Source organism: Orcinus orca, chromosome 2, assembly GCF_937001465.1.
Source record: "Orcinus orca chromosome 2, mOrcOrc1.1, whole genome shotgun sequence".
Classification (NCBI taxonomy): Eukaryota; Metazoa; Chordata; class Mammalia; order Artiodactyla; family Delphinidae; genus Orcinus; species Orcinus orca.
Genome location: NC_064560.1, coordinates 59110834 through 59125286, shown reverse-complemented (window position 1 = coordinate 59125286; position 14453 = coordinate 59110834). Strand labels below are relative to the sequence as shown.

Sequence of the window (14453 nt, the reverse complement as noted above, 5' to 3'; positions counted from 1 at the left end):
GGGACACTAACGGGACTTTCTAAGGACCAGTCTCTTAGAGCCGGGCCCCTGGCATCAGAGTTGGGCGCGTTTCCTTTTCTCAGTCTGGCGAGGGAGGAGACCTGGGGACAGTGACCGTTCTCGGCTGATAGGTGCAGGCAAGTGTCCCGAGCCTGCCGGTCCCGCATTAGACAACAAAGAGAGGCGTTAGCGGCGGCGGGGGAGGGGCGCGGCCGGGAGGAGGACGGGGCGGGCTGCGGCGAGCGCGGCGGTGGGGGGGCGCTCGCTCTCCGCTCGCTCAGCCTGCGGCCTCCGCCCGCCCCCGGCCCAGCGCGCGCCAATCGCCTCCCCCAGCGATAGTGTCAGTAGCATTGTAGAGTCAGCTCCCGCCGGTGACGTTGCGCCTCCCTCGTCCCCCTCTGGAGCCGTCTGGCTGCAGAGGCTCAGTCAAGAGGCGGGGAGGAGAGGAGGAAAAAGCGCTGAGTGAGGGCTGGCGGGCGGGCGGGCGGGAGGGAGTGGAGGAGCCGGGGAGGGGCTCCTTAAAGAAACGCTGCTGTCGCTCGCCTGCTCGCTTCTCGCTCGGCATTGTGGCCAGCCAGCCGGGCACTTGGGGGGCACGCGCGGCCGCCGCTCGAGCTCTGCCCCCACCCCACCCGCCAGCAGATCTGGGGTGGGGACCCAGGCGGGGGCTCCCGCAGCCACTGCCCGGCGTGGACCGCAAGGAGCGACCCACTCTTCCCGGCGCCGAGAAAGGAGCAACGGAGCCCTCTGCAGCCGGCCGGCCTCTCCGCCCCTGACCACTCGCTTCCCGGCTGCCTTTGTGGCCGCAGTTTCTCGCCGCCGAGCAGAGGGCCGGCGGGGGCGCGGTGCGCACGGCCGAGCGATGCCCAGCTCGCTGTTTGCAGACCTGGAGCGCAACGGCAGCGGCGGCGGCGGGGGAGGCGGCGGCGGGGGAGGCGGCGGCAGCGGCGGGGGAGAGACCCTGGATGACCAAAGAGCCCTGCAGCTCGCGCTCGACCAGCTCTCCCTGCTGGGGCTGGACAGTGACGAGGGCGCGTCTCTGTACGACAGCGAGCCGAGGAAGAAGAGCGTGAACATGACCGAGTGCGTGCCGGTGCCCAGTTCCGAGCATGTCGCCGAGATCGTGGGGCGGCAAGGTGGGTCCGGCAGGGATGGGCAGCTGGAGGTGAGAGGGTTTCGGGCCACCGCCCCGCGGGGAAGGCGGGAGAGGAACCGAGATCCGCGGCGCCGGGGAGCCTTGGGGAGGGAGGAAGAGCCGCGCGAAGGGCTGGCGCCCCAGACAAAGAAAGTGCAGGCAGGCTGTCTCCCAGAGCCGCGCCGCGGCCACGGCGGGATGCACTTTCTCCTGCGAAAATCACTGCATTCTCCCCTAGCGCCCCCCACCCAGCCCACCCCGGGAAATAGAATTTAAATATAAGATGCTTGGGGGAGGGGGCCTTTGATCGGTCCTTTGGGAGGGGGGAGGAGGAGGAGTGAGCATCGGATGGGAGGAGGATTCTGGATTTCTGCAAAGCGGAATGGAGCCCAGAGGAGGAACAATGGGTCCCGGGACTGCCCCCCATTCCCACCAGTCCCCCCCCGCGCTGGAGGATCTCGGCCTTCGGTCGCCTTCCCCGAACCCTTTGCCTCGTCTTCAGGGCGGACGGCGGCGCGTCCCGCTGGATACCAGCGGCATCTCCCCAGCTGACTTTTTCTGGGATTCTCGGGTTTGACTCGGGACGACTGCAGTCACTGGGGGAGGGCTGGGCAGCCAACGGACTGTTCCTCGAGCGCCTCGCGGGTGGAACCCGCTTTCCAGCCCGTGGAGCGGCCCGGGGTCTGTGAGGGAGCCGCCCCCTTTCCGCCCATCGCGCGTTCTGCCTTCCCGCTGCCCCGTACGCGGGCAGTCCCAGGTCCCCGCGGTTACCCCGGGGTAATGGGCGTGTCTGTCTCTCTCTCCCACTCCCTCCCCTGCACTCTGGCTCCCAGGTTGTAAAATCAAAGCACTGCGGGCGAAGACCAACACTTATATCAAGACCCCAGTTCGTGGGGAGGAGCCTGTCTTTGTTGTGACGGGCAGGAAGGAGGATGTGGCCATGGCTCGGAGGGAGATCATCTCTGCCGCCGAGCACTTCTCCATGATCCGCGCCTCGCGGAATAAGAACACGGCGCTCAACGGCGCAGTGCCCGGGCCGCCTAACCTGCCGGGGCAGACCACCATACAGGTGCGGGTGCCCTACCGCGTGGTGGGGCTCGTGGTGGGGCCCAAGGGCGCCACGATCAAGCGCATCCAGCAGCAGACGCACACGTACATCGTGACGCCCAGCCGCGACAAGGAGCCGGTGTTCGAGGTGACCGGCATGCCTGAGAACGTGGACCGAGCTCGCGAGGAGATCGAGGCGCACATCGCCCTGCGCACTGGCGGCATCATTGAGCTCACAGATGAGAACGACTTCCACGCCAATGGCACGGATGTGGGCTTTGATCTGCATCATGGGTCCGGCGGGTCCGGCCCAGGCAGCCTCTGGAGCAAGCCCACCCCCAGCATTACGCCCACTCCGGGCCGCAAGCCCTTCTCTAGTTATCGCAACGACAGCTCCAGCTCGCTTGGCAGCGCCTCCACAGACTCTTACTTCGGCGGGGGGACCAGCGGCAGTGCAGCTGCCACCCCGCGCCTGGCGGACTATAGTCCCCCCAGCCCCGCGCTCAGCTTTGCTCACAATGGAAACAACAACAATGGCAATGGATACACCTACACGGCGGGGGAGGCTTCTGTGCCTTCCCCTGACGGCTGTCCTGAGCTACAGCCCACCTTCGACCCGGCTCCCGCCCCACCGCCTGGGGCTCCACTTGTCTGGGCCCAGTTTGAGAGGTCCCCGGGAGGCGGACCTGCAGCTCCCGTGTCCTCTTCCTGCTCTTCCTCTGCATCTTCGTCTGCTTCGTCTTCCTCTGTGGTCTTTCCCGGGGGCGGCGCCAGCGCGCCCTCCAACGCCAACCTGGGGCTGCTGGTGCACCGCCGGCTGCACCCGGGCACCAGCTGCCCCCGTTTGTCCCCGCCCTTGCACATGGCTCCGGGGGCGGGCGAGCACCACCTGGCTCGCCGGGTGCGCAGCGACCCGGGCGGAGGGGGCCTGGCCTACGCCGCCTATGCCAACGGCCTTGGGGCGCAGCTGCCGGGCCTGCAGCCGTCGGACACATCCGGCTCCTCGTCCTCGTCCAGCTCCTCCTCCAGCTCTTCATCCTCCTCCTCTGGGTTGCGGCGTAAGGGCAGCCGCGACTGCTCCGTGTGCTTTGAGAGCGAAGTAATCGCCGCACTGGTGCCCTGCGGCCACAACCTCTTTTGCATGGAGTGCGCCAACCGCATCTGTGAGAAGAGTGAGCCTGAATGCCCGGTCTGCCACACCGCGGTCACTCAGGCCATCCGCATCTTTTCTTGAAGGCGGCGCGCACCACGCGGGGGATTGAGAACCCGCTTCCCTCCATCCTCACTCCCCAGCGCCTCTCTGCCTACTTGGTGCCCCACCTTCTCCTCCCCGCCTCCGTGCTCACACTCTGAGATCCGAAGAGGAGCTTGGAAAGCTGTAGTATCCGCTCATTTTTTAAATTTCAATTTTTAAACAAAGGAACTTGCCAGGATATCTGCATCAAGAGTACTGTAGCCTGGGAAACCTCCGAACCACCTTAAATGCATGCTCTATAAATAATAGGAACGGCGACATTCTAGTAATGATAGTTTTTACACTGTACTTAATAGGAAGCTTCCAAAAGAAGAAAACCCCACAAGTTTTCCATTTTCTTAAAGTAGGAAAAAATGAACAATAATTATTATGATGAAGATGATAATAATAGTGCTATGGGATGTGTGGACTGTTTTAGTGTGTTCCCCTTTGTGGCTGGGTTCCTACGATGCTTATTATAGAACACAGTGGATCCTTTTTGAATGTTCGTGGAAGGGCCAGGAGTTCCTGTGAAACCAGGATACTGCAGCTTTATTAAAGTTAAAGAAACTGTAACATATCTCTTATATATTAAAAAACGTTTAAAAGTTTTAAAGAGAAATTGCATTATACAGATTGAAGTATTTTATTCTTTTTTGACTTGAAAAATTATATTTCATATTGCAAAGATGTTTACAAGTATTTTAATTTAAGTTCAGTGAACTTTTTTGTAGCTGGGTTAAATCTTTTTATTTTAGTATGGCCTTATGGCAAAGAACACTGTATTATTTTAATAATCACACAATTGTGACGGAATTACAAACCATAAAATGCGTAATGTTTTGAACAGTATTCTGTTGGGATGGAGATTTTATAGGTTCAGACAAATCTTCTAGATCTGCTTCACCCAGCATATTTTCTATTCAGTGATATAAAGCATATTTTATTCTATATTATTACAAAAAACGGAAATGTATAAACATGTCAAAAGGAACTGTTGATGCTTTCTAACATTTGTATAAATAGAATTCAGTGCAAGTTACAAAAATTCTGTTGCACCACTATAGTTTTAGTATTTCTATTTTAATACATTTGTTTACCACTTGTTTATGTATATGTAGGTGATGTTACTTGAGCTTAAATGTACTTTACTGAGCAAAGTTTAAAAAAACAAAGTATATTTTATTTTATGATAAAGGGCCTTTAACCTCATGGTCAAATACTAATATTATATTTGCTGAGACAAGATTTGAAATTGTATCAAGAGTTTTATTTTTCTGACATTTAAAGTTCTACATAATAAAGGTAAAACTTAAGTAATGGTGCTACTTCATTTTTTAAGTATTTCTATATAAATAAAATATTGAAGAAAATCTATCTTGTGTGGTAACTTGATTTTTTTTGTTTTTTTTTTAAGCTTCTCGGAGTCTACCTTTATAAGGAATCACTCTTAAGTGACAAATGGAAAGATACAACTTCCAGGCGTATTATGTCAGGATTTTATCAATAGAGTGCTTTCAAAAGAGGCCAAGGTTGTGTTTGGTTGGATGGTTAGGCCGTGGGTAACAGTATTTTTTTTTTTTAATTGCATGTTATCTACCGAATCAGAGCTTCCTCATTAGACGTTTGTGGGCACAGTGCCTAGGATCTGTGATTCTTTTAGGGTCCCAGGAAAAGGTTTAATTTCTCTTAAAATTAGAAGAAAATAAAGCAAAGGAAGTGAAAATATTCAAAGACAATGTCTTAATTTTCAGGCCCACTGAAACCTATTCCATTTTACCTAACACATTAAGAAAACAAGGTATCAAAGTATTGAAAGTTATATCGAAAATAAATTTGAATAATATTATTATGGAGGAGGGAGCAGAGGCGCCTAGGGCCTAGGAAGGTCATCATCCCACCCAGCAGGGCCCTCAGGAGTTTAAGGAGGCTGAGGGCTTGTGCTTGCTGTGGTGAGTTTCCACTGAAGGTCACTTCCTTGGGGGAAGCCCAGAGATGCCAGTTTCTGTTCGTCGAGGACCGGGCTAGATTTGAGCACTGGTCCTAATAGGCTTCTGCTCGTCAGGCAGGCTAACTGGTGTTGACAGGCTGCAGGTGTTAACTGTCTGTTGTTGTTTGCGAGAAGTTTTCGTTTGTTTTTGGCAGGCTACACCTGCTCCCTGGCTGTGGGGCTTTGTCAAGGGATGGAGCCTGCATGCTTTCACTTGACAGGAGCTCTGCCTTCTAGAGAGTATTTAGGAATGACCAGACCATACCGCTGGATTGCCAACGACTTCCAGGCTGAGCTGAGCTGCCCCTGGAGAACGGTGTCTGCCTGGAATGTGGGCAGCCTTTTATTTTAACCTTTGCTGATGGGTAACATTTAGCAGGTGAGTCCAAAGAGTAGGCTGTAACATATATTGGCTGTTCCTCTTTTCCCCTTTGTATTCATTTTTATTTGTCCGGAAATTTAGTCACTGCCTACGTCATAGCTCCTGATTTGTTTGGTTTGAATGATTCTCTGCAAAGGCAGGAGACAGGTCTTTGGGGTGGGAGGAGAGAAAGGAGTGGCCCTGCTTGGGAAATTTCTGGCATCATCTTCAACTCTGGAAAGTTCCCAGGCAGTGTTTACCCCCTTCTTTGCTCCCTCAAGGACTGGAGGTTAGCTGAGGCCTGGCAAGGAGCAATATTACGGTCCAATGCCCGCTTTCCTTCAGCTGTTCCGAAGTGCCTAGAACAGAACCAAGAGCCTTTTCGCACTGATTTCTTTAGTGATGCAGCTTTGCTTTGCTGCTTTAGCAGAATGATTCCAGAGAAGGCGAGGAAAAATCGAAGCCTTGATTGGTTGAATTTCACATGGGCTCTTACTCACTGAGATTTTTTTGCGGTCCATATGCTGCTTTAGAACATGAGGAAAAAAAATCAGGTTTCGAGGCTACTGACACGCCCTTGGATGGCTTGTATTTCTTTGCGGTGAGAGGTCCCCTTTGTTGACATGACGTTTTGGAATATATTAATAAAACCAGGATTCTTGAGAGGAGAGAGAGCTTTTCACTATTGGTTTCCTCTGCAGGGCAGGCCCTTGTCACCAGCGGAGGATGTGGACACATGCTAGTGGCATTAGATGGCATTAACTTTTGATCCAAGGCAGGCTTTTTGTCCCATCCCCCAGGTCCCACAAATGACAACTGTGGAGGTGGTCGCTTGCTGTGGAGGTTCTCCAGCTGGAGAGATGAGAGGTACCACTTTTATGCCTTGCAACTACTAGCAGTTTCCCTTTCTACTTTCTACTAGCCATCTGAAATCCGTCTTTCTGCAGCAACAAAATACCAGCTAACAGACATCTCTGCCCTGAATTATTGGTCCATGTTTCCTTTCTTTATGTGGACTACTGGTTCTCAACTGGGGGTGATTTTGCAAACCCCCTCACCCCTGATTTGACAATCTCTGGAGACATTTTGGGCTATGACAACGTGGGGTAGTGCTACTGGCATCTAGTGGGTAACAGCCAGGGACGCTGCTTAAACATCCTGTAAAGCACAACAAAGAATCATCCAGCCCAGGGTGAGAAACCCTGATGTAGACAAAGAAAATGGATCTTCCCTGCTGTCTTTTCACTGCCTTGAAATTGGTGATATTGTTCTGACATTTAAATGCACAGAGGTTGACCCTCGGTGGTGCTCTGGGATTGCCCACTACCCAGGGTAGCTCTAGTGGTATCAGGAATATTGCAGGGGAAGCCAAGGCTGATGTGTGAGCACGGGAGGTCAAAATTAAGGAAATCATTTTTCTTCACCAAAGAGTGGTAGATTGCACTCAATCAATAATAATGTTTGCATGGAATGTTCAAAGCGCTTTCTTTTCGATTGTCTCCTGTGATCCTTTCTACAACCGTAAGGGAGAAACCATTGAGATTTTGCTGTGCGTATTTGTAGTAAAACACACTCAAAATGTAGTCCTACCAACATTGGCTCTTGGGAAAAGCTCTATTATTGTCAGTGACTATCAGGCACTAAGAGATCCAGAGCTTTTATCTCTTAAGCCTTATCTTTCCAAGAAATATGAACAAATTTGCTCCATCTCAAGGAGGTTTTGAGCCTGCTGGCCAGGGTGATGCTGGTGGTAATTGTCCTTGAAGCTTTATGGGGGGCAAGGCAACTTGGGGAGAGATACAGACTCTCTCCATTACAGACCCTCTCCAATACAGACCCTCTCCAAGTTGAATCTTCAGATGAGACTGCAGCCCTGGCCAACATCTTGACTGCCTCCTAAGAGATATTGAGTCAGAAATACCCGGCTAAGCCAAACCCTGATTCCAGACCCACAGAAACGGTGAAATAATAAATGTTTGTTGCTTTACGCCTCTAAGCTTTAGGGCAGTTTGTTATGCACAAATAGAAAATGAATACAGTTATGCCATTAACTGTTAAAACAGTGGTCATCCTTGGAGAATAGGGCTGGTATTTGGGCTTGATAACAGAAAACTGGCTCTGCCATTTCCTAGCTGTGTATCTTGGGAAAGTTACTAAACTTCTCTGTGCCTCACTTTTATCATCTATGAAATGGGGATAATAACAGTAACATACCTCAAAGGTTGCTCTGAGGAGCATTTAGGGTAATGCATGGTGTATGGTATGCGCTCTCTATCTCTATGAGTCCTTATATTTGCCATTACTATTTTTTCACTTAATATCCTCATGACCTTTGGGGTTTTTTTACTATGTGATTATATTACTTTCATAGGTCAAAAATAATTTAAAAAATTTAGAATCGGAAGCATGAGGGGTGTTTGTCGATTTTGTCTGGGCCAGATCTTCTACGTCTGAACATTTTGATGGACATCATATCTTTAATACAATGCTATTATTTTATTTTGTATAGGAGACATTACACTTTTCAAAATGCTTTCATATGAATCATCTCACAGACACCCCGTGAAGCAGTGAATAATATGGCTATCATTTTTATCCTCATTTTACAGCCCAAGAAACTGAGCTTAAATGCTTTGCCCAACAGGCAGTCTTTGGTGAAGTGGAGACTAGAGATTTCTGGAAACCTAGTTCCTTTTAACCATGCCCTGTGCAGACATACGGAAGACTCCTGCTTTTACAGAACAGCCCAAAGTGACTCCAATGAGTTATGAGTAAATTTAATAGACTGCTTACTGAAAATATCCAAACCTACCACCCATGGACTTAGAGGCCAGTAAAACACGCTTCTCATTAAAAACCATGATGACCTCATCTTAATATTCCTCCGATGACTCAGAAGACACTTCACCATCAGTGAACTGTACAGCAAGAAAATGATCACTTAAAATCTCTTGATAAAAAAGACTATGATATTTGGGGTTACTTATCACAGCCACACTTTTATGGTATACCTCCCAGATCTGTTCATTCATCCACTCTTCCTATTCAGGGAGCACCGCTGTTGTTCTGTTAACTCTGCCTTTGCTCTGAGACTTCGGGGAATTCACTATGCATCTTCCATCTCCGATTTTCTTGGCATATTAGTCCCTTGAGATGCCTACATGAGAGTAACCTGGAAAATGTATATGAAATAGAACTTCCTGGGTCCACCTTTTGGAATTCTTATTCAGTATATTTGGGATGAAGCCTGGAAATCGCAGTTTAAAAAGCTCCCTCTATTGCTTCAATAGGGGATGGTTAGTTAAAGATATAAATCCTAGACTTCAGACAACTCTGCAGAGTGCTGTTCAAAAGAGTTAAGCAGACTGATTTGTGTTGCTATTGAACAATATGCATTCTTAAGAGGAAAACGTTAAGGTACATTAGAGTACCTACAGTATGCTACACTTGTATTAAGATTGTATATGGAGACTTACCTACAAGTATCATTGTATATACATGGAATGGACCTCTGGGGAGGGAGACTGGGGGTCAGGGGTCAGGGGCTGGAGAGAGACCTACTTGTCATTGTATATCCTTTTGTGGTGTTTGGATCTTTAAAGAAATTTTGTACGTGACCTATTCAAAATATTTTCTATAGTTGATAATGATGCATCCGTGTTGGTCCATTGATTGGAACAAATGTACCACATTGATGGTGGACGAGGCTGTGTGTGCGGCAGGGTGGGTGGGGGCATCGGGGGAGAGGTGGGAACTCTGCACTTTCCTCAATGTTGGTGTGAACCTAGAAATTCTCTAGAATTAAAGTCTATTCATTAGAGCAATTTTTTAAAGTGCTAGGCATGGTAAAGCCATGTGTAAATGAATGTAAGGCTAGACTGATGGATAGATTAACAGGCTGACGAAGCAAAAGCTCCCCCTGAGATTCTGCTGTGTAGCCAGGTTTGGGAATCACTGGACATGGTGGGTGGAAGGCCCCTTCCACTGACGGTTCCAGGTGAACAGAAGAGTAGAGGGTAAGATTGCAAAAGCAGGTCAGATTAGGTTGTAGAGAGCCTGGAAAGCTCGACTGGGGGTTTTGGGGTGTGTCTTGCAGGCATCAGGGGACACTGTTTTCATAGTGAGCCAGATGGGCTGGGAAAAGGCCAGGACAGGCTGGAGTGGGGAGGCCATGGCCATGATCCAGGAGGCAGACGGTGAGACACGAGGTCGCGGAGCATCTGGGATGATGAGAGAAGAGGAGAGAGTTGTGAGGGCCTTGAAAACGTATTAGGTTGAATCATGTGAAATTGCTGATATTGGACCATTTTGATCTACATTAATCACAATTTCATGCGGTTCAACCTAACAGAATTGACACCGTGAGGTGGCAGAGGGCATCTCTGGAGAGTGAGGATGGACGGGGAGACTTGGGGACTTAAGTCTCAGTGGCTAGAACACCGTTATTAAAAAGAGAGGAACGAGGATGTTTGAGGTGATGACTAAATGGAGTGTCATGGAGTTTTAGACCGTGGGATTTTAGAGCAAACGCTTTTGCTTATGTTTCCTGAATATGTCTTGTGTTTCTACATATTTATGCCTTTGCCTGAACCATTCCCTCTGCCTAGGAAATGTGTTGATTTTTTCTTTTTAGTAAAGATCCAAGTGGAAGCCTGATAAAATAGAGAAAAGAAAGGTCTACCTGGAGCAAAGTTTATGACCTCACTGGGGTGGAGGAAGATTATCAAAAATTTGAAAGGTAGAAAGAATCATGAACATTTGACGGGGTTGGGAATGGGCCTTGGAACAGAGAAACACCCGAAGGAATGTGATATTTTAGGAAGAGGATGTTGCTGGTGGTAGGCAGGATTGATTCCCCACAAAATTGTCAGTGACCCAAGATGAGATGGTGAGGGCCTGGACCCAGGAGATAGCAGTTGGATTAGGAAGGAGGGGAGTGAGATGAGGTGCTTCGTGGCTTAGCGAATCTTAGCACAAGAAGGGAGTTTAAATATAATCTGGTTCAAACAGCACCTCCACCAATGCTGGAACCACCGTTTCCTTGAAGAGCTTGGGAAGTCATCACTCTTTTTTTTATATCTCAGTTTTATTGAGATGTAATTGACCGACAGCACTGTATAAATTTAAGGTATATAGCATAATGATTTGACTTTCATACATCATGAAATGATGACCATAATAAGTTTAGTGAACATCCATCATTTCATAGAGATACAACCTTAAAGAACTAGAAAAAAATATATTTTCCTGGTTATGCGAATTCTTAGGATTTATGCTCTTAACAACTTTTGTGTATGGTGTACAGCAGTGTTACTTATCTTTATCATGTTGTACATTACATCCTTAGTATTTATTTATTTTATAACTGGAAGTTGGTACCTTTTGACTGCTTTCACCCAATTTCCACTCGCTCTCACCCCCCTCATCTGGGATCATGATCTCTTTTTCTATGAGTTTGTTTGCTTGGTTTTGGAGTATAATTGACCTACGGTACTATGTTAGTTCCTGGTGTACAACAGCGTGTTTCAATATTTCTATACGTTTCAAAATGATAAATCTAATTGTCATCTATCACCGTCCAAAGAACTTACACAGTTAATGACTCTATTCCCCATACTCTACATTTCGTACTTGTGACTCACTTATTTTGTAACTGAAAGTTTATGCCTCACCTATTTCGCTCCTCCACCCACCCGCTTCCCCTCTGGCAACTACCTGTTTGTTCTCTGAATCTTTCTGTTTTGTTACCTTTGTTTATTTATTTACTTTTCTTTAGATACCACATACAAGTGAACTCATACAGTATTTGTCATTCTCAGTCTGGAAAATCATCACTCTTGTGCCTTTGGGCAGGTCTCACTGTGAGAAAGCTGGTCCTTGCCCGGAGTCAAAAGCTGAAACTCCACCGGGCAGCTTTCATTTTATGGATCAAGTCACGTTATTTTTTTTTTTTTTTTTTTTTGCGGTACGCGGGCCTCTCACTGTTGTGGCCTCTCCCGTTGCGGAGCACAGGCTCCGGATGCGCAGGCTCAGCGGCCATGGCTCACGGGCCCGGCCGCTCCGCGGCATGTGGGATCTTCCCGGACCGGGGCACGAACCCGCATCCCCTGCATCGGCAGGCAGACTCTCAACCACTGTGCCACCAGGGAAGCCCCACATTATTCTTTTACCTGACAACTCGTCAGTGATTTGAAGGCACTGACCGTGAGACCTCGAATTTTCTCGCTTCCATGCTACGTAGCTCAGGGGCTTTAACTTTTCTGTAAATGATGTGCTTTGGGCCCATTTACCTTAAGCTCCGGTAGCTCACGACTGGACAACTGTACTCTAGGTGTGGACAGATAGGAGCAGAGCAGGGACACCTCCTTCCATTCGTGTGGCCTTGGGAAGCATTCACCTTCGTGGTGGCCTAATCACACTGGCCCATGCTGGAGTGAGTCCTGACACAAACCATGAGGGTGGCATTACACTTGCTGCCAGGTGTGTGGCCAGCTTTGGTGAGTGGCTGGATGTGGAGGTCAGTGAGGATTGGACCCACTTTCCAAGCAGACGCTCTGTCATGAAGACTGGCTTTGGGCCAGCTGAAGAAGTTGTCTGTAGGGTCCAGGTCTTTTTCCAAATCCCTAAGGGGACTTGTTGGAGAGCAGTGGAGAGTGGATTAGAAACCATAAGTAGATTGGAAATCCAGAAAAGGCTGCGGAGCCCTTTTTAAGAAACCACTTTATTGAGGCGTGATTGACATAAAAAGCTGTACACATTTAATGTATGCATTCCCATACATGTTTATGTACAAATTTAGTGTATTTAATTCAATGAGTTTGGGGATCAGTAGACACCTGGGAAATCATCACCGTTAAGGCCATAGACATACCCATCACTTCCCAAAGTTTCTTCCTGCCCCCCTCAACTCCAAAAGTTATTTATCTTACATAACTGAAATTTTATACCCTTTGACCACTACCTCCCGCTCCCCCTTGCCCCCAGCCCCTGATAATCTTTGTCCTCCTCTCTGCTTCTATGAGTTTGACTATTTCAGACTGCACATATATGTGAGATCATGACGTATTCGTCCTTCTGTGACTGGTTTTTTTCATTTAGCATAATGTCCTCCAGGCCCATCCATGTTGTCCCAGATGGCAGGATTTCCTTCTTATTTTTCAGGCTGAATGGTGTTCCATTTTAAAATACCACATTTTAAAATATATATCACAGGGCTTCCCTGGTGGCGCAGTGGTTGAGAGTCCGCCTGCCGATGTAGGGGACGCAGGTTCGTGCCCCGGTCCGGGAAGATCCCACATGCCGCGGAGCGGCTGGGCCCGTGACCCATGACCTCTGAGCCTGTGCGTCCAGAGCCTGTGCTCCACAACGGGAGAGGCCACAACAGTGAGAGGCCCCGTGTACCGCAAAATAAAATAAAATAAAATAAAATAAAATATATACCACATTTAAAAATCTGCTCACCTGTTGACAGACACCCGGGTCGTTTCACATCTTGGTTATTGTGACTAGCGCTGCAGTGAACATGGGGGTGCACGTATGGAGCAGTATTTCTGGACTTTTCTCAAGGAATCTCCTTCCAATTCATACAGAGGCTACCTCTGATGGGTGTGCAGTTTCCCCTCCACTCTCTTATCTTCCTCGCTCTTCCTTCACTGCCACGATCCTCTTGATATTCTCTATATTCCCAACTCCATCCCAGAGAGTGGGTGCAAAGTCTTCAAAGTTCTAACACCCTACCCCCTACCCCCCGTGGCAGGAGGCATATTGAGACCACGCACTGTGGGAGAGAGTGTAAGCCTTTCTGTGTCAACAGAGAGGAGCATCTACAAGACAAATCTTTCTAATATTGACAGCTTCTCCTAGTACGATGTCTAGATGTTATTTGACTAACATGCCCTTCTTTTTTCGTTTAACTTAAAAAAAACTGTGGTTAAAATATACTTAACATAAACTTACCATTTTAACCACTTTTTTTTGTAGCAGCCCTAGCCTATACCCACTAGATACCAGTAGCATATTCCTAAATGTGACCACCCAAAATATGTCCAAACACTTCCCAATATAACCGGGGGAAATATCACCCCTGCTGGAGAACTACTGCCTTAACCTTATTCTTCAGATCATAATCTAAAAGTAGAGAGAATTAACTTCATCATCTGGGAGTTGAAGCTTACTGCCTTGGGCTTATATTTACCTGATACAGTGGTTCTCAAAGTTTACTTTGTGTAAGAATCACCTGGCGGAACATGTAAAATACAGATTCCTGGTTTTTGTTTCCACTGAAAACTTGGTGCAATAGGTCTGGGTTAGAACCTAAGAATCTGACTTTTTTTTTTTTTTTTTTTTTTTGCGGTACGTGGGCCTCTCACTGTTGTGGCCTCTCTCGTTGCGGAGCACAGGCTCCGGACGCACAGGCTCAGCGGCCATGGCTCACGGGCCCAGCCGCTTCGCAGCACGTGGGATCCTCCCAGACCGGGGCACGAACCCGTGTCCCCTGCATCGGCAGGCGGACTCTCAACCACTGCGCCACCAGGGAAGCCCAGAATCTGACTTTTAAAAGGTACAATATATCTTTGCAGCTTATTTATTTTATACATAGTAATTTGTACTTCTCAATCCCCTCCCCCATCTTGCCTCTCCCCACCCCTCCCCCACTGGTAAACACTAGTTTGTTCTCTGTATCTGT

At 48.5% G+C, this 14453-nt stretch overlaps 1 protein-coding gene across 1 annotated transcript; it reads left to right on the top strand.

Annotated features, from left to right (window-relative positions):
* Window positions 1-426: 426 nt before the first annotated feature.
* Window positions 427-4039, top strand: MEX3B (mex-3 RNA binding family member B). The gene is made up of 2 exons (XM_004278316.4): window positions 427-1136; window positions 1969-4039. The coding sequence occupies exons 1-2, from the start codon at window positions 863-865 to the stop codon at window positions 3414-3416; spliced, it is 1722 nt and encodes a 573-aa protein (XP_004278364.1). The 5' UTR covers window positions 427-862; the 3' UTR covers window positions 3417-4039.
* Window positions 4040-14453: the final 10414 nt, after the last annotated feature.

Coding starts and splice junctions, on each gene's coding strand:
- MEX3B (XM_004278316.4), top strand. CDS start 863: ATGCCCAGCTCGCTGTTTGCAGACCTGGAGCGCAACGGCAGCGGCGGC. Junction 1,137..1,968: donor CGAGATCGTGGGGCGGCAAG/GTGGGTCCGGCA, acceptor TCTGGCTCCCAG/GTTGTAAAATCAAAGCACTG.